The following is a 21,261-nucleotide window of genomic DNA, read 5'->3' as shown; positions in this document are numbered from 1 at the left end:
TAGCATCTATGAGGCTCTGGTTTCAGTGTTCATTATGACAAAAAAAATGAAAGTATTAGAATATCAAACCATTTCCTTTGACCATACTGCAATTAAATTACTCTGTAACAGAAAATTATCTGTAAAATATCCCAATATTTTTATATTAAACGACATACTGCTTCCCCCACCGGGAGCCGCCATAGCTCCAGCACCAGGAGGGCTGCCTGGGCCCTGATCCACCACGGGAAGGGTAGCCACACCTTCCCCCACCGGGAACCGCCATCGCTCCAGCACCAGGCAGGTAGCCGTGTGGGCGCCCCTGAACCCCAACTCCCCTACCCCGCCCCCCCATGCACTCTCAGACCTCCTGATTGAGCCAGTCTTTGGACCCACTCTGCAGAGGCAGAGATGGTCATAGAGGGTATTTTTCTGAGTTCCCAACGTTGAATATCTTTAAAGAAAGGGCATGGGAAACCTGTAGTAGAATGGTGTGGAGTTCAACCATTCAAAAGGTTGGGGACCTCAATCTGGGCCTTGCAGCCCGAGGTCAGTCTGCATCATGGGGTTCAGCCATCAGCTAACTGAGATCAGGGGTTTTGAGTCCTAACTCTGTCTGAGCCCCCATCCTAAATGGTAAATATACTATATTGAAAAGTTTGTTCACTGCAGACATGTTTTGACTGCTTCTTGATTTCAATTTAATTCAAATGGTTTAAGGGTGATAGACTAGTGACTACCACAGGTGGTCAGTTTCCAAGTTGTGCTTGATCATATTGTGTTGCTGGTTGGGATAAAGGATTGTGGTTGATTTGATAAGTTGTTTTCTCTGATGTTATGGAGATGAGAATGTCTGTGGGTCGTTAGAGACCCAGAAGCTAGGGCGCAACTATATCAGGAAGATTTGGGTGATAACCCAGAGATTAAACCAAGGACAGCCAGACAACAAAAATAAAAATGAGAAAACACTTAAGCAAGACACAAAGACAGACTTCCAGTTCACCAATGGCAAACAGTAGGACAAATGAGGATGAAAAGGCCAATAGTGAACCAACAGGACAATCGGAACTCAAAGCACAGGAAGTAACAAAACAGATCAATCAGGCTCTAGAAAAATTCAAAACAGAAATAATTTCCCAGATAACCATAGAGATGGTGAGCAAAATGGAAGTCATGATTTGAGACTCTAGAACAGAAACTGACAAAAAATAGATGAGCTCAGCACCACAATAGAAGCCATGAAGGCCCAACATAAGAAAGAAATGGAAACAATAAACGCCCAACATAGGAAAGAAATAAAATCCATAAAACAGATTCAAACAGATATCCAAGAGATTAAACACTCCATTGAAAGTGTATGCATCAGAATAAAAGAATGCGAAGATAGAATCTCAGATATGGAAGATAAGATTGCAGTCAGTGACCATGGAAAGAGAGGTCTCCTAAAAACAGTCGGGGATCATGAGAAATCAATCCAGCAACTCCTAGATGATGCAAAGAAGAATAACATAAGACTGATAGGAATCCATGAAGTAACAGGAGAAAATACAAGTGACTTAAAAAAGCTGTTCACAGAATTAATGACAGAAAACTTCCCAAACAGAGGGGAAGAATTTGACATTCAGATAAGTGAGGAATATAGGACCCCAGCTAGCCACAATCAAAAAAACACTACACCTAGACATATAATAATCAAGATCCCAGAAACCCAACAGAAGAACAAAATACTACAAGCAGTAAGAGAAAAGAAACAAATCACATGCAAAGGAAAGCCCATCAGAATCACAGCAGATTTTTCAACACAAACCCTTAGGGCAAGGAGAGCCTGGAATGAGATATTTCAAGTACTAAAGGAGAACAACCTCCAACCTAGACTGATGTATCCTGCAAAACTCTCTTCCAAAATGGATGGGGAAATAAGATACTTCCAAGACAAAGAACACCTGAGAAACTACATGATACCAAACCAGCACTATAAGCAATTCTAAACAAGATCCTAGAAAAAGACAATGAAGGTAACAACACTATGAGGCCCAACAGAGCAAATCAAATAGGCAAGGCAAGAAACTAAAAGGAGAAGGTGAAAAAGTAAAAAGAGTCAACAAAAAGCCATAACAGGACAATAATAAGTCAGTACGTATCAGTTATAACCATCAATGTCAATGGCCTCAACTCACCAATCAAGAGAAATAGACTGGCAAGATGGAATAAGAAGCAAAATCCAACACTATATTGTATACAAGAAACACACCTAGTACAAAAAGAAGCCCATAGACTGAAAGTGAAAGGATGGAAAACAATTCTTCATGTGACAGGAGCCCAGAAAAAAGGCAGGGGTGGGAATCTTATTTGCAGACAAAGTAAATTTCAAACCAAAACTGATTCTAGTATTACAGATGTAGGACTGTACTGTATCATACCTCTGTGAATGTAAAATATCTAGTACCTGCTTTATGATACTTAGTAGGGACCGTGCTCTATCAGAGCTATTTTTAATGATGTTACTCTAGAATGTTCTCTCTCCAGATGATGATTAAAATGCTAATAAAAAAAATGGTACAGGTACCACAACAGCAACAGAACTTTGCTGTTTTCTGGGTATTATTCTTCTATTTTTATTTCTTTATTTTTTTTGTTTTTGTTTTTTTAATGGAATGTGCTGAATGTTTATAATTTTGTTCAGATGACTGCAGAACCTGGAGAAGCTGTTGCTATTGATGCATAATATACTGCTATTATTGGTCTTTTTATATAAATATAAATATATATAGACATACATATAATTTGAATTTTTGGAACCTTTAACTGTGCTGTCGACTTTGGAAAAAGTTATCCCAATTTACTGTGTTGAGTTGGCATTGTACAGAAATTAACAGCCATATTGTTCTAGAAATGTTAATTTTTTCCCATTTCTACAGGGGTAATGCACTGTATTAAATATGTAAGGTCATATCTAAGTGGGTTTGATTACAGAAACTAATAAAGTATTCTCTAACTAATGAAAAAAAAGAATAATATAAAACTATAAGAGCAAGAAGCAACTTAAATATGTTCAAGGACCCCAGAATTAAGGATTATTTTAATGTTACATCATTGCCTTTACTCTTTTACTTTCTTTTTTAGTTTTATTTTAGGATTCCCTATTTTTAATGTTCATACAGAGATTTCTTTAACTGAAATACCGAATAGTTTCTTTGGTGTGAAAAACTGTAATAGTACACAGGATCCTAATGAGATAATTAATAATGTGAAATAGGAAGTAAAGAGCTAAAGGTGTAGGGAAAGTGGGAAGGGTGGGGGAAAGGTAATAAGGGAGAGGAAAAAAATATGAGAAAATGAAAGAGTGGAAATAAAGTGTTTGTAAATGGGGAAGGGAGAAGGGGGTGAAGGGAGGGCAGGGACAAGGGGAAAAAATGAGAATCAAGACCTATCATGTAAAGGCACAGGATCCCAATAATGAATGTAATTGTATTGTATACCTAGATTGTACCAATAAACTCAATAAAAAAATTTTACAAAACAACATACTTATAAATAATCAAATGGGTCAAAAGGAAGTGACAAAGGTTTATAAAGGGGAATATTCTGAAGTAAGTGAAAATGAAAACGCATTTAAAAACTTAAACAGATAAAGCAGCATCTAGACAAAAATATGTAGTATTAAATGACTCTATTAGACAAAAGAAAAAAGGCCTCAGATAATCTAAGCTTCTAATTTCAGAAACTAGAAAAAATAAGAAATCAATAAGAGAAAAGGGCAGGCACAATAGCATAAGCCTTTAGACCCAATTACTTTGGAGGCTAAAACAGGAGGATTGCTAATTTGAGGCCAGCCTGGGCAACTTAATGAGACCCTGTCTCAAAAATAAATAACTAGGCCAGGAGTGGTGGTGCATGACTATATTTGCAGCACTCAGAAAGCTGAGGCAGGAGGATCTCTATGAGTTCAAAGTCAGCCTGTGCTACATAGTGAGTTCAGGCCAGTCTGAAGTACACATCAAAACCCTGTTTAAAAAAGCTAACTAAATAAATAAATGAAAAGAACTGAGGCTGCAGTTCTTGGGTTCCAACCCCAGTACCACAGAAGAATAGGAAGGAGAAAGATTTGAAGAAAAATCAGTAAAATTTAAAAGAGAAACAACAGATAAAATCAATGAACCCCAAAGTTCTTTGTATTTATTTTTTGAGAAAATCATTAATTGATACAGTTCTATCCAGGCAGAGTAAAACAAAGTAATATCAGGAATGAAGGTGGAGCCATCACAACAAATTCTACAGAAATTTAAAAGAGTAATAAGGGAATATTATGAGCATCATTATGCCCATTAATTTTTTTCAATTATTTATTTATTTTGGTTTTTTGGGACAGGGTCTTGCTACATAGTTCAAAATGGCCTTGAACTCACTATATATCCCTGGCCTTGAACTTGAACTTGCTGTGATAACTCCTGCCTCAGCCTCCCAAATGCTGGGATTACAGGTGTGCACCATTATGCGTGACTTCAATTTTTATTTTTTATTATTACATGTTTACAGTACATAATGATTATAGTCCTCATGGGGAGTTTGTACATGTACATAACACATCTTAATTCTTTGTTCATCCCCTTCCCCTCCTTTTTCTCCCCCCTCCCTCCATCTCTTGGTTGTCTTCCCTTTTACAAAAAGATCTACCTCCCTGTTTCCTATTATCTATCTCTTATTTTGCTGTTTATTTATATTTTGGGTTTCTCATATAAGATAAACTATGTGATATTTAACCCTTTGTGTTTGGGTTATTTCACTTAACATTACATTTTTAAGGTGCATCTATTTTCCTACAAATGTCTCATTTATCCTTTTTATGGCACAGTAGTACTCCATTGTATATAAATCCTACATTACCTTTATCCATTCATCTGGTTATGAACATAGAGGCTGTTTTCAAGGTTTAGTTATGACTTGTGCTGCTATAAACATGGGTATGCACGAATCACTATAATATGATATCTTTAACTCTTTTGGAAAGTTACTAAGAAGAGGAATACCTGGGTCAAATGGAATTTCTATTTTTAGTGTTTTGAGGAATCTCCATACTGATTTCCACAGTGGTTTTACTGGTTTACATTCCAACCAACAATGTAGAAATGTTCCTTCCCCAACTCCAAGATCTCCAGCATTTGATATTATTCGATTTCTTCCTTATAGCCATTCTTTCTGCTGTAAGATAGAATCTTGATGTTGTTTCAATTTGCACTTCTCTAATTATGCCCATAAATTTTAAGTCTTAGATGAGACTGACAAATTTTTCTTTCTAAAAATCACAAACTACCAAAGCTCCCTCAGGAGAATATATAGTCCTGTATCTATTAAGTTAATTGAATTCATAGTTAATCTTCCAACAAAGAAAATTCCACCAAAGAATACTACAAAACAATTAAAACACATGTAATACCAATTTTGTATAAATTCTTCCCTAAAAAAGAGGAGAATAGGAATTTATCTCAGTGAGGGAACACTTGCTAGAAGGCTCAAGGCCCAGGGTTCAATCCCCAGCATTGCCAAAAATAAAAAGAGAGGAAGGCACAATTTCTAGTTCACTTTAGGAGATTAAAACCATGCAAAAACATACAAGAAACCTTCAGACCAATGTCCCTCATGAAAATAGATGTAGAAATCCTCAACAAGGTATGACCACACTGAATTTAGTAACATGGAAAGCATAATACATCATAACCAAGTGATGTTTATCCTGGATTCAAGACAATTGTAAACTCAATTCACTATATGAACAGATAAAAGAGAAACATAAAATTACCTCAGTAAATACAGAAGTATCTGACAAAGTTTAGCGACTGTTTAAAATTTTGATGATAAAACTCTCAGAAAGCTAAAAAGTTCCTCAATCTGTTAAAGACCATCTACAAAAATAAAGCTTACAACTGATGTCATACTTCACAATGAAAGATTGAATGCTTTCCCCGAAGTCAAGGATATCTACTGTCAGGACTCTTGTTCAGTATAGAGGTCCCCGACAGTGTAATATGACAAGCAAAAGAATTGGAGGGAAAACATATAGAGTAAAAGAAATTAAATAAGGTTATTTGTAGATGACATGATTGTCTGCATAGAAAATCCCAAAGAATCTACAAAATAGCTACTAGAACTAATAAATGAGTTTAGTAACTCACAGGATACAAGGTTAATACTCAAAAATTATATTTTTATGAATGAACAATGAAGTTCAAGAATGAGCAATAAAATCAATTATTCCAGAAGTAAAAATATTTCTTACCTCTCATGAAGTGACATTGACTGGACAGGAGCACAAGGGAACCTTCTAAAATGTTAGAAATTGTTATTTATCATGATCTGGGCAGTGATTAAATAAGTTTAATCATACATGACAATTCATCAAGCTGTTTGCTAAAGCTTAGAGCCCTTCAATTTATTGCATGCATGCTATACTTCAAGTATTTTAATTTTCACTCTGTCAAGGGTGAATGAAAACTGTCTTAACATAGTATGGTTGATGCCATCTGATATAAGATACTTCCTGTGGTGAGTTCAAAAAGTACTGTTGACTGACTCAATGAAACAATTTGTAGACTTCTAATTCGCTGAAAGGAAAGCCACTGTTATTTTATGAGGCACTGTATCTTCCACTTAACTCAGCCATGAGAGTGAACACATAGGCATAGTTGCAAGTTCACAGAGGCAAGTAAACATTTGGTTTTAATTAGAATCTTAATGATAGCAGCAGGACTTTTTCAGGCTAATTTTTAGAATCATAGAAAAGGTTTCAGAAAATGTACAGGCAGTGCTAATGAATGCATTACAGAATGCTGAAATTAGTGGTGAGCTTATAGAGTTGAAAACGTTAAAAAAATCTGTCTACAGGGGCTAAGATGAACTTCAACTTGGAAATAAAATAAATTTTCCTGAACAGGAAAAGGTCTACAGAGAGACTAAACAGGGGAGAATAATGAAATGAAATCACTGAGACTGTTGCATTTTTGCTTCTTTCTTAGGAGACTTCTCAAATGATCTGTATGAAACATTGCTTCTATTATATGAGTTTGAAGTTAAAGCTAGAATGAATGATCCATCACTGGACAGCTTCCTGGAATCAGTGTGGGAGCTGCCTCATTTAGAAAGTAAAACATTTGAAACAATTGCATGTAAGATATATGTTTATGTTTTTGTAAGGCTAGTGTCCATTTAGATCCTGCTATTTTCTTTGCTCTCTTTACTCTTCTTCCTCCAGGTGGTGAATAGCACTTTTTTCCTCATAGCACTTTTTTCTCCCTCTCTATTTTGTATTACAGTCCTTTGTGCATTTATCTTTTTCACTCTATGAGAGTATAATCTCCTTAGGGTCATGAAAAATAGTTACATGCATCTATTATATTTATAAACTCGAGGGAAGTGCATTGCTCATAATATGTGCTCAAATTTATTCTGTGTGAAATTTAATTATGTAATTACACAATAGGGGGAGCTCAAGCTTCAAAATGTTAGTTTTTCTCAGCTAGCTAGAAATAGTAATTGCTTCACTGATCAAAGGTGATACAATCTTAGCAATGTATTTAAAATGTACAGAGAAATATTGGAAGTAGTTATAACTCAGTTGCCACTCTCATATTTCTGGTTGAGCTGTAAGTGGTATTTGAGGACTCAGAGCCTTTGGGTGGGGGTACTCTAGGAAATGGATTAATTATCTCCCCTTTTTCTCTCTCACCCTGCTCATGAAGCAGGAGTGTGGTTAATGAAGGTATTAGGTCACCTCAATCATGTTTGCCTTTCCTTAGTCTTGCTGAGACAAAATTCCTAGAGCCATGAAGCATGTATACTTGAACACATGATTATGACCATTGTTCCTGTATAATGGAACTCCAATTCTAGAGGCCTATTAAAAAAAATCTGGGGGTTATTTCTGGTTCTGTCTTGTCAACTGTTTCCTATTTTTACCATCTGGCAAGAGTAAAACAGTATATTATGTTAAATCTGCTATTGATTGGTGCCTTTTACTGATCTGCTTTCTCTTTCTTTCTTGATGTGCCCCTCCTTGACTGTGATTTATAAAATTGTTGCTTCACCTGTAGAACTATGTGACTATGTGTAGGGTCACAGAGAAGATAGTAGGTTTTCTGTTGATGATTACTGAGGAAAGGATGTAACCTGGCAATCCTAGCATGTTACTCTGCCCAGAAAGAAGAGGCTATCTGTAAAACATTTGTGGATTCATCATTTTATAAAACTCATCTTTATTGCGTATGCGTGTGTGTGTGTGTGTGTGTGTGTGTGCATACCTATGTATATATGGGCTGTTAATCTGTTTCAGTCAAGTTTCATTACAGGAAGCAATTTGTAGCCTGGGATGAAACCTGATGGGTACGATTATGGCGTTCACACCTTTTTTTTTAATCTTCCTTTAGTGTTAGCAATGGAAATGCCTGCATATTACCCTTCCATCGCTCTCAGGGCCTTGAAAAGGGCTTCATTGCTTCACAAAAAGAAAGAATCAATTGATGTTTTGAAATACAGGTTAGTAAATATAATTCAGTACCTAATTCAGGCTTTTTAATAGCCAAAAGAACTATAGTCAAAGCCCCCCTAAGCAAATGTAAAAGATGAATGAGGAGTGGGAAGGAGTGGGGGTAATAAGATGCTAGGATTGCCTGATACAAGGAAAGATTGGTTGACCCCATTTACAGCTTCAAATATCTATCTTCAGATGTTAGAGACCAGATAAAGGTAAAGGAAGAACAGAAGTGTTTTGAAGCTCTTAGTCTGGGATGAGCTCCAGGTTTTACTTATCTTAGTCATAAAGTTAATGATTTCTTTCCTTGTAGGTTGATTTCTCTCTTTTCTGATTTTCAGCAAATGCATGCGCAATTTGATCAACCTTTCAGTGCCAGATGGGGTATCGAGTGCAGAATTCTGTTCCCTGAAAGACGTTTGGGGCCACTTTGAAGATGTTCTGAGCCTTATTAGCCACACTGTAAGTCAGTGATATTAAATTTTCATCTAGTTTAAAAGAACTGAATTGTCCTATATATTGGAAATTATATAAAATAATGTTTTCTGATATGAGTTTTAGGGTCTATTCACATTACAGTGTAGCTATGCACTACAAAATTTCCCTGGGCTTATGAAGTATAAATAGGAACAAGTAGAAATTTTCTAATATGATTATACTATGGATTAGGTCAAAATAGTAGTACCATCAGGCATCTTGAATTATTTTGTATTTTCAAAGTCTGGTAGAATCGTACTTCCCCTTTGATGATATTAACCTTCTGGAAAAGCTTATTATTATCACCACTGTTTCTCAGGCAGGTGTTAAAAGAGAGAGGGAAAACATCTTTTAGTCCCTCTTTGCTGATTCCTTGTTCTTTTTAGTGAAGGTTTCTTTAGTGATTTTTATAAATTAGCTTTATTGAGGTATAATTTATATATCATAAAATTCATCTATTGCATGTGTACAGTTCTGAAAATTTATGGAGCTGTGCAACTATCACCAAAATTCAGATTTAGAACATTTCTATTATCCTAAAAATTTCCTTTTGCTAATTTGTTGTCAGTCCCTACTCCTAGCTTCAGTCCCGGGCAACCACAGAACTGCGTTCTACTTTTACAGACTTTCTCTTTCTAGAATCCTATAAGATGTGGACTCCAGTGCCTGCCTTCTTTCACTGAATATAATGTTTTTGAGGTTTGTTCATATTGCACCATTATCAATATTTTTATTAGAGCAATATTCTATTAAATTGTCATACCACATTGTATTTATTCATTTATTAATTGACAGACATTTGCGTTGTTCACACTGTTTGGCTATTATGAATGATGCTGCTATGTACAAGTCTTTGTGTACCATATGTTTTCAGTCCTCTTGGATATATACCTAGGAGTGGAATTGCTGGATCATTTGGTTATTCTGTGCTTCACTTTTTTTTTTGTACCAGGGATTGAACTCTCAAGCAAGGCAGGCATGGTGCCACTGAGCTAAATCCCCAGCCCTAAGCTTCACTTTTTGAAAAGCTGCAATCTGTTTTCTAAGTGCTGGCACCATTTTATATTTATACTAACAGTGTGTGAATAATCCAATTGCTCTACATCCTCATCTATTGCTAACCATCTTTTTTTTTTACACTGGTGATTGAACCCAGGTCACACAGGTCTATATCACCAGCCATTTTTACTTCTTTTTTTTTCTCTTGGATACCAGGGATCAAACTCAGGACCTTGCGCTTAGGAGGCAGGTACAGCGCCACTGAGCTAAATCTCTGGCCCCATTTTTACTTCTTAAGACAAGGTCTTGCTAAGTTGCCCAAGTTGGCCTTCAACTTGTAATCCTCCTGCCTCAGCATGAATAGCTGGGATTACAAGCATATACTACCATATACAGTCTGTCTTTTTTTATTGTAGACATCCTAGTGAGTATGGAGTGGTAGTTCATTGTGGTTTGACTTGTAGTTCCATGTTGGCCATTTGTTGACTGTTTACATTTTTCATTGAAAATATAACTATTCAATTACATTTGAGTTAACATTTGTGTATGATATGAGGTCTAAGTGTTTTATTGTTGATTGTTTTTGCATATGAATATCATTCTCCTATTGTTTAGCTTTCTCACTCATAAAATAGGAATAATACCTGCTCTGACTATTCCATACTGGAGTTGTAAGAATCAATACAAACAGGATGTATGTTGTAAATTTTAGCAGCTCATACACATGTAAGGTGGTATTGCTATTATAAGGGAGCTATAAAATATTGATAAGGTTAGATTAAAGTCATATCGAAAGTCATTGTTGGCATCCATGTTAATATCTATGGATCTTGACTGCTATGGACTCAACTGCTTTTTCATATGCAAATAAACATCTATAAATCAGAACAGATGGTGGAATACAGCAGGTTGACCACCTGCCACAAATTGCATTGAGTACTCTAGCATTCTTCTACTATGTAATTATTGCCTGAGTGAATTTAAGTTGAAACAAAAACTTTAGCATTAAATATTTTCTATCTTTTCTTTTATTATCTTTTGGGAAGAAGAGAAAATTCCATTCCTAAACCATGAGCATTATCTGGTCCTTCAAGTGTGTTTGGCATAGTAGCTAATACAACAAATTAAAATTAGATCATACTATAATTGCAAGTTGATCCATTTCCATAGTCTCAATATGACAACAAAACTTCTGAGCATTTTGGTTTTGCCACTTTTATTCTGTCTTATTACAGTTCTAATTCTATGGTTCTTGGGTTGCCCAATCTTGATATTTTTCTACTTTTCTGAGGAGTTTCCCATTCATTATTGCTCATCACACTAACATGAATGAATGTTTTTTTAAATGCAGACATTACTTTAATAATCCCTCGGCTCTTTACCTTGTCTATGTTGCCTTTTCTTATTTGCTTGGATTCGAGATTCAACTGCTTTGTTTTATATGTTTGGGAGAAAATTCTTCCTTTGTTTGATTGACTTACTTAATGGCCAGCCACACATTCATTATTTATTCAACAAATAACCTTTACCAAATGCCTCCATACACTGGCAAAATGGTTATTACACAAAGCAGCTTCACAATATCAAGCACTACTGTTACAAAGCAATTTTATGTCCATTATTGCATATGACCCTCTCATAGCAATTCTGTCAAGTTGACAATGCTGTTATTATCCTTAACTTAATGAGGACATTTTTAAGATTTAAAAAAGTCATGCTACTAATGAATGAGAGTTAGAAATAGAATCCTGGTCTTTTGATCTTATGTCTTAGTTTGAGGTACTAGAATAAAATTCTGTACTATAGATTGGGTGGCTTATAAACAACAGAAATTTACTTCTCCTAGTTCTGGAGGCTAGGAAGTACACAATCAAGCACTGATTCAGTCTCTGGTGAGGGTCTGCTTCTTATAGATGGGTCATCTTATTGTAACCTTATATAGCAGATGGGACAAGGGATCTCTATCTTTTTTATAAGGGCACTAATCCTATTCATGAGGGCTCGACATTCTTTATCTTATCACCTCCCAATGGCCCAACCTTATAATATTATCACCTTGAGGATTATGATTTTATCATATGAGTTTGCAAGGGGGATAAATACTCAATCCATTATCATTTACAGGCTCTTTCTACTAAAACATGCAACCTTGCCAGTCTTGCTAGCAAATTCCATCTGAAAGGAAAGGCTTAGGTTGATACTCAGAAGCTGGTACCAGTGAAAAAACTGAGGGGAGGTGACAAAAGCTTACACAAGTGGTCATACGTATTCTATACTAGGTTCAAATTCTAGATTATCCTTAAGAGAAAGTAGACTGTTCAGATAGCTTTTTAATTAAAACATTATTTTTAAGTATTTATAGACCCAGATGCACTTGTAAGAAATAACACAGAAAGAAAAAAACAAAGCACAGTATCTTAACCAGGATGTTGGAATTATTATTAATTATTACTATAAATGTTTTTACCACCATAAGGAGTCCTCACGTTGCCCTTCTATAGCCTCCCCCAACTTCTGTCTATATGCCTAAAACACTGGAAATTTTTAAAATCCATTGGAAGTCACTAATCTTTACCAGTTTCTATAATTTTACCAATTCAAAAATAGTATAAGCTGGGCACAGTGTTGCATATGTGTAATCTCAGCACTCTGAGAGGCAGAAGGATCACAAGCTTGAGCCTGGCCTGGGCAACTTAGTGACTTAGAGACCCTGTCTCAAAATTAAAAAAATAAAAATGTAAAAGGTCGGGGGATGTAGCTCAGGGATAAAGAAGGTCCTGAGTTCAATCCCAGTAACACACACATTCTTTGTGTTAATACATCAAGTGAGAATGGCAGGATAGATTTTCATCAATTTAGAAGGTATGTTTGAAATAATATTAAAATAAAAAGGGCAGCCAGGACCAGGACTCATTGCCCCTAGTGTCTAGTCCTGTATGTATCACAAACATACTTGTGTGACTTGGGCAAGTGGTGCCATCTCTCTCAGCCCCTGCTTCCTTGCCGATAAAATGAGATTTCTAGAAAATTCCACTTCTAGAATGGTAGCATGTAAAGCTACATGGAGTTACTTCCCAACAAAACACCCATAGCTAGTGAAAATAGGAAAAAAATATTTAAGCTGAGTACAGGGGCTCATGCTGAAATCCCAGATACCTGAGAGGCTGAGGAAGGAGGATCACAAGTTGGAGCAGCCTGGGTAGTTCAGTGAGACCTTGTGTCAAAGTAAAATTTTTAAAAAGGGCTAGGAAATAGAGCTCAGTGGTAAGCACTTGCCCACTATGCACAATACCCTGGGTTCAGTCCCCAGTACTGCAAAACAAACAAACAAATAAAACTGCCATTTAAAGTCTCTAGAAAATTGCCTAAGAGCATACAGAAAATGACGAAAGATCTATTCAAGAGAATCTACTAAATTTTGGTAAAGAACCATAAGAGTCTGAGACACTAGAGCCTGTGACCTACTCCTTCCCTGTCCCGCCTCCAACTAAGCATGAGGAAAGCTCTACTCCAGACAAATGTGACAATGTTTCCAGTGCCCTCAGCTCCTGGTCATAGGATATGGTATCCTGCCAGGAAGGCCAGGCTGCCAACATTTCTTACCCTAAACTGAGCTCCAAGATACAAAAGCTACATTCCTGACAAAGGTAGTCAAGAGAACGAAAGCTCCCTTCCTTTTCCCAACCCTCACTCATACACAAGAGGATCTACCCTGGGCAAGTCAGACCAAAAATATTTAGGTCCTGGTTGTCCTCATCCCAGCTCATTCAGGTTCAAGCCAAAAAGACCAGAGACCACCACCCTACCCAGCATCCTGCTTTGAAAGTAATAATGCCAGTCAGACAAAAGAGGGCTACTACTTGCCCCACAGAAGCTTGGAGATTTAGTCCAAAGGTAGATGCAGTCCACAAGAACAGAGAGCTTCCAACCTTTCCCCAGAGGAACTGACTAATTATGTGGAGAAGTTTAAGCCAAAGTGAGTTCTTGCAAACAATGGATATTTTGGTGGTAAGCAATACAATGGAAGATAGTGTCTCTATTTCAATCAGAAGGTAATTCATAGCCCAGCTATCTTACCAGAAAGAACCATGGCAAGAGAGTTAAGAAAAGCCCTGCCAGAGTCAGAATGAACCTCAAAATCTTGCCTTAAAAACTGCCCCTGCACAGTTGCTGGTATCCAATTGGAATCCACAGTTCCAGACTACAGAACAATCCGTGCATCAGAGCATTGAGGAAAATAATACAGTAATTTTCATGCAATTAGTGGAGCCTAATAGCAGGTGTGATGCCAACAAAAGCAGTAGCTCTTACAAACACACCATAAAAAGAGATAAAAGACTGTCATCCCAGGGTACCATGCTTATAACCAAGTTTGTGTCCACTGAGAAACAATACAAGAGATTTTACATGTAAGGGGAATATACTTTGCTAAAATAGTCCAGTTGTGTTACTAAACAAATAAAGATGCAGATAGCAATAACAAGTCCTGGATGAAGGAAATCAACCTTAGAGGTGCTACAATATATTACCTGTAATTCTCAGTTTCCAACAATATAAAAAATATGAGAGAGTTAAAGAAGGAGGAGAATGTGACCTATAGAAGGAGGACACACAAGTAACACAAACTATATGTGAGAGGGCCCAAATGTCAAAGATGTCAAAACAATTTCTGCAAATATATTTCTAAAACGAAGAGAAGCCATTAAAGAAGTAAAAGACAAATGGCTAAAGGGGAAATGGGAAGGGGAGTGGAAAGGAAATAAGGGAGAAGAAAAAAATGTGAAAAAAGGAAAAAATGGAAACAAAGTCTTTATAAATAGGGAAGGGTTGAGGCAGTGAAGGAAGGGGAGGGTATGGGGAAAAAGTAAGAACCAAGATGTGTCATGTAAAGGTACAAAATCTCAACGATGAATGTAACTGTACCGTATACCTAAAATGTACCAATAAACCAAAGGGAAAAAAAGAAGCAAAAGGCAGCTGGACACAGTGGCACACACTTATAATCCCTGCACTGAGGGAGGTCAAGGCCAGATTGTAGGTTTGAGTCCTGCCTGGGCAACTTAGGGAGACCTTATCTCATTAAATATAAATAAATAGAGGGCTGGGGATATAGCTCAGTGGTAGAGTGTTCTGAGTTCTTAACCCAGTACCATAAGGAGAAGGAAAAGTAGGAGGGGTTAAGGGGAAGAGGAGGAGGAGGAGGAGAAGGAAGAGGAGGAGGTGAACCAAGGAGAAAAGGAGGAGAGGAGGAGGGAAGGAGCAAAGGAGGGAAGGAGGAAGGGGGAAGAGGGGATGGGAAGAAAAAAAAGAGAAATTTTGAAAATATCAATAAAGATACAGGTTACTTTCCAAGAACCAAATCGAGGTGAAAAATATAGTAAGAAAAATTTAAAATTCATTAGAGTCTTCACGATAGATTTGAGATGTAGGACAATTAGCAAATTTGAAGATAAACTAATAGACAATGTGATCTGAAAAAAAAATAATAGAAAAAAAAGAACATTGCCTCAGAGAAAAGTGGAGCATCATTAGGTAAACCGGTATATATATAAAATGGGTGTATTGAAAGGATGGTGAAGAAAAGAACAGAAAAAAATATTTGAGGAAATGGTGGCTGAAACTGTCCAAATTTGATGGAAAATATTAATCTACATATCCAAAAAGCTCAGCAAATTCCAAGTAAAATACTCAAAACACACAGAAATAGGGCCTTGGATTTAGCTCAGTGGCGCTTCACCTGCCTGGCAAGTTTAAGGTCCTGAGTTTGATGAGGGGAAGGGAGGCACACAGAAATATAACACTAAAAATACTGAAAGCCAAATACAGCAAAAATGTTGAAATTTCAAAAAGAAAAATGACTTTGATATAGAAGGGAGCCCCAACAAAGATTAACAGCTGACTTCTCACCAAAAACAAATTAATCAAAGAAAATAACAGATAACCAAGAATACTATAACCAGCAAAGTTATCTTTCAAAAGCTTGGGAGAAATCGATCTTCAGATAAACAAAAATAGAGAATGTGTTTCTAGCAGACCTGCCTATTGGAGATATTAAGGAAACTCTTTAGGCTGATAGCAAGGGACACCAGACAATAATTTCAGTCCAAACACACAGACAAATACTACAAGTAGAAGTAATTATGTAATTTTAAAAGACAGTATAAATGTTTATTTATTCTCCTCTTAAAACAAATGTATAAAGCTATTGCATAATTGTTTGCTATGCTTAACCCATTTATGCTGAAATTTGAAATTTTTTAAAATTTCTGCATGAAATCCATATATGTTACCTAGAAACATTCAAGGAACAAGTACTTGAAGAGAAAACATTTAATTACGTTCCGTTGTTATGGGCATTCCAAAAATAGATCACTAGGCATTTATGGGTTAAAATCTACATACAAAATTTAAAACATACAAAAATGTAATATAAACATGTAACAGCCAGGCGTGGTGGCGCACGCCTGTAATCCCAGCACTCGGGAAGCTGAGGCAGGAGGATCACTGTGAGTTCGAGACCACCCTGGGCTACATAGTGAGTTCCAGGTCAGTCTCAACTACGTAGTGAGACCCTGTCTCAAAAAACAACAACAACAAAACCACATGTACCAGCTCCCCACAAAAAATGTAATCATCATGTACTGCAAACGTGTACTAATAAAATTTTTTTTTAATTTTTAAATGTAATATAAAAATCACAACACAGAATATACAAAATGTGGTCCATCTAGACAATCAAATATTATAAGCTTTAATAAAAAGAGCAACCAAGCTATAAGAAGATGTGGTGAAACGTAAATGCATGTTATTTAGTGACAGAAGCCAATGTAAAAAGGCTACATACTATTTGATTCCATCTATATGTCATTCTGGCAAAGGCAAAACTATGGAGACTATGAAGTAAAAAGATGTCAGTTTCCAGGGGCTAAAGGAAGGAGGGGTTGAATAGCAGAGCAGTAAAAATACTGTGTATAATACAACGGTGTGCCCATGTCATTATACCTTTGTCCAAACCCATAAAATGTACAACATCAAGAGTGAATCCTAATGTATACTATGGACTTTGGGTGATGATGGTGTTCCATTCCAGGTGCAGTTGCAACAAATGTACTGGTCTGGTTGGGATGTTGATAATGTGGGGGCTAAGCATGAAGGGCGGAAGGTACACAGGATATCTCTGTAGCTTCCTGCTGACCTGAAATTGCTCTAAAAACCTGCCTTAAAAAATAATACCACGCCAAAAAAATAATAATGCTACAAAGGAGATAAGTAGAAATGTGTTTTAGATTAAGAAAATGTCATTACAAGATAACTAAGCCACAGGAAGAAATGAAGAAAAGCAGAAAATGTAAGTTAACATAGCAAACTATGAAAATATGTATGCATTACTTCTCTCAGCTTCTTTGAAATGCAAAATCATATTAAGTTTTATAACTATTATTACAGAATTAGCTAATTATAAATCTTCACGTAATCAAGGAAGATGGTACTGGCATACAGATCAATGAAGTACACTAGAGTCCAGAATCAAAACTGCACATTTGTTGATGTTTTTGGAGAGGTAATCTTTCTGTGTTGCCCAGTCTGGTCTCAAACTCCTGGGTTCAAGCGATCCTCCTCCCTCTTCCTCCTGAGTGCTGCTACCCTGTCCAGTTTGTTTAACTGTTTTTTAATGCAGTTATTCACTCCATATAATAAGAACAAATGGGCTTTTTAATAAATGGTGCTGGACAAATGGATAGCCACATGGAGAAGAGGGAAATCTAGACCCTAACTTCATACTACATACAAAATGAATCAAAGGTATAAATGTAAGAGCTAAAATGATCAAACTCTTAGAAAAAAAAAGCATAATCTTAAGTCTTTTGTGATCTTGTGTTAGGCAGTAGTTTCTTAGATATGGCAATATGGGTACAAGCAATGAAATAAAAAGTAGATAAATGAAATTTCAGCAAATTTTTTTTTCTGTAAAAGACACCACCAAGGAAGTAAAAAAATGGCCCAAAGAATTGCAGAGTAAATGTTGGAACTCATACACTTGATAAACTATACTTGTTTAAAGTATGTAATAAACTCTTACAACTCTATACAGACAACTAAACACCTTTAGTGGGCAAAGAATCTAAATTAGCATTTATCTATTCAAATGACCAATAAACATGAAAAGATGTTCAAAAGTGTTAGTTCAAAAGATGTTCAAAAATCAAAATCCAGTGGGGGAAAAATGACTTAACACCCATTAAAATGGCTATAATCAAAAAAGATAAAAAAATGTTAACAAGAAATTGGTCCTTTCATATGATGAATCTCTGGTTGTAAAATGGTGCACATGCTTTGCAAAACAGTCTGTTACTTCCTCAGGATAAATACAGTTACTATATGGTCTATAAATTCCACTCCTAGATACATACCCAAGAGAAATGAAAATATCTATCCAAAGACTCATACACAAATATTTATAAGCAGATTTATTCGTATGCTCAAAAGTGGAAACAACTCAAACATCTATCAAATGATGAATGGACAAACAAAACATAGTATTTCCTTAACCTGAAATATTATTTGGCTATAAAAAGGAATGAAGTGCAGTTACACACTATAACATGGATGAACCTTAAAAACATATGCTAAGGGAAAGATACCAGGCAAAAGGGACCACATACCATCTGATTGCACTTATGTTAAATGTCTGGGGTAGGCCAATGTAGAAGAGACAAAAATTACTGGTTGCCCAGAGGATGGGGAGGTGATATTGGGTGATAACAAAGAGATAACAGGCAAAGGATTTCCTTTTGGAAGGAAGAAAATGTTTAAAATTGATTGTAGTCATGGTGGCAGAACTCTGTGAATAGACTAAAAACCACTGAATTGTGTACTTTAAGTAAACTGTATGGTGTGTGAATTACATCTCGATAAAGCTGATGTAGAAACCGATAAAAGAGCATGAAAAGATAGCTATTTGTGCTCTGGGATACCTGCAATTCAGTTAGAGATGTTCATGACTGCCATATGTAAAGATGTTGAGGACAGAGAGAGCTGATATCAAATGAGTCCCCAGAAGCCATCAGAGTACATATTTCAATTTTCTGGTATTAATCTGTATGTTACATAGGCAAGTCCCTGTTTCTTTGGCGTGAATAGCAATATTGATGCATTTCTTTATTGAGGATGAATGATTACCTTAAGCAATTCGTGGCATGAAGGCAGCTAATGCACATTAAAATATAACTCCCACGGTCCCTAACTCACTACATGGTACTATCATTCCTCCAGTTGCCCAAGCTAGAGATCTAGGAGTTATCCTCACACTTCCCTCACTCCCATTTCTAATTTATCACCAAGAGCTGTCAATTTTGCCTCCTAAATATCTCTTAAATTTATCTACTTCTTTTTAGGTTCTAACATCAACAACCTAGTTCAAGTATCTTCTTTTATCTCAGCTACTGCACGGATCTCTTAACTTGTCTCATATCTACTCATGCTTCCTTCTATACCTTTCTATTTTTAAAATTTTTCAAGTGTATGTGACATTGCTTTTTCCTTACCAGTAGCTTCCCATTGCTCTCAATAAAAACTGAAATCCTGAATGTGGCCAACACAGACGGGCTAGCCCGTCTGTCCTCATCTTAGCCACTCTTCCCCTAACAAAGCACTGTTAATACTTTACTCCACAAGGCCACTTAATTAACCACCTGATAGACAAATATGGTGGCATCTTTACCCTGACTTCCAATATTGGTCACCAACTCCTTATCAAAACTCTCTTTTCTCTTGTCTCTTTTTAATTTTTATGTATTTATTTATTTTTGAAACAGGGCCTCACTAAATTGCCCAGGCTTGGTTCACATGTGTGATCTTTCTTCTTCAGCCTCCCAGAGTGCTGGGATTACATGTGTGTGCCACCACATCCAGCCTTTTCTTGTCCTTCATTTTGTCATCACTCCTTTGTGTTACCTTTCCCTTCTTATCACTCAACTATGAACATTTTCAATACTCTCTACTCTTTTCCTCTTTGTGTGCTATACTCTGTCTAAGTGAATTGATATGCTTTAGTACCTGAGTTCCAGTTCATGTCTGCAGCTGTCCATATGATATCTTCTAAGTTACTTCAAACTCAACATGTTTAAAATAGAACTTATTATTTTGATTCCTTGTCCCCAGAAACATTGCTTTACTTTTTTCAGTAATACCAGCATTCTTTGTCATTTACACTACATACTTATGGGCCATTTTGAGTTGACCTATCTTGTATTAGTTACCAAGTTCTATTGATTCTTCCTTTGGAGTGTTTCTTACATTTTTTTCTATTGTCACCATTTTAGTTTGCCTCCATCACTGCATTCTTAGATTTTTTTACTATTGACTTTAAGCAAGTCTTGGACTGGTGGTGTAGCTCACTGGAAGAGAACTTGCCTGGCATTCATGAAGCTCTGAGTTCGATCCCCAGAATCCCCCCCAACACACACACACACACACACACACACACACACACAGAATTTAAAAGTGTCTCTTTGCCTGTGTTTTTCGACACTTGGATCTGTTCTAAATGACACTAACATCTCAGTCTTACTAAAACTAATTTCATCTTATCATTTTTCCTCTCAAAGACTTCCAGTACCTTCCCATTTGTAGCAAAATAAATTCCAAACTCTGTGGCCTATAAAGCAAAAGTTTTTATACTCCAGCCCATGAGATATTAGTTAACATTCCTCATACCCTAGATTAAATAAAGTTACATGGTTTCTTTACTGTAAAACTGCCTTAAACTTTCAGTGAATTAATGTACATTATAACATTTTAGGAGGCTGCTATATAGAATGCAAAATTTCTGAGACTTTTTTCATAAAGAAACCTAGTTTCAGAGACCATCTGTTAACATTTCTCATGACACTGGTGTTCTGAGGAAGCACATTTAGTAAATGCTTAGGAAGCTTATCCTACATTTCCAGTCTCATTTCTACATAAATTGTCTGCTTAGGTCAAACAGCTCTTAGTCTTCTTGAGATGCACTCACTCTCAAGTATAATCCATGTCTTCATTTATTCTGTTTTGCCCATATGGAACACCATTCTCTCTCTCTCCTCATGACACTGGTGTTCTGAGGAAGCACATTTAGTAAATGCTTAGGAAGCTTATCCTACATTTCCAGTCTCATTTCTACATAAATTGTCTGCTTAGGTCAAACAGCTCTTAGTCTTCTTGAGATGCACTCACTCTCAAGTATAATCCATGTCTTCATTTATTCTGTTTTGCCCATATGGAACACCATTCTCTCTCTCTCTCTC

General features: G+C 36.3%; 1 protein-coding gene across 1 annotated transcript in view; it reads left to right on the top strand.

The window, feature by feature from the left end:
- Tex11 (testis expressed 11) overlaps positions 1-21,261 on the top strand; it is a 478,576-nt gene that overhangs the window by 453,602 nt on the left and 3,713 nt on the right. Inside the window, exons 26-28 of the mRNA XM_033760433.1 lie at positions 6,990-7,139; positions 8,397-8,505; positions 8,842-8,962. Coding sequence (XP_033616324.1) covers positions 6,990-7,139; positions 8,397-8,505; positions 8,842-8,962 — 380 coding nt within the window. The remainder of the gene's footprint in view (positions 1-6,989; positions 7,140-8,396; positions 8,506-8,841; positions 8,963-21,261) is intronic.

Source organism: Fukomys damarensis, unplaced genomic scaffold, assembly GCF_012274545.1.
Source record: "Fukomys damarensis isolate Sample0158 unplaced genomic scaffold, DMR_v1.0_HiC HiC_scaffold_39, whole genome shotgun sequence".
Lineage (NCBI taxonomy): Eukaryota > Metazoa > Chordata > Mammalia > Rodentia > Bathyergidae > Fukomys > Fukomys damarensis.
This window is presented reverse-complemented; position numbering and strand designations above follow the sequence as displayed.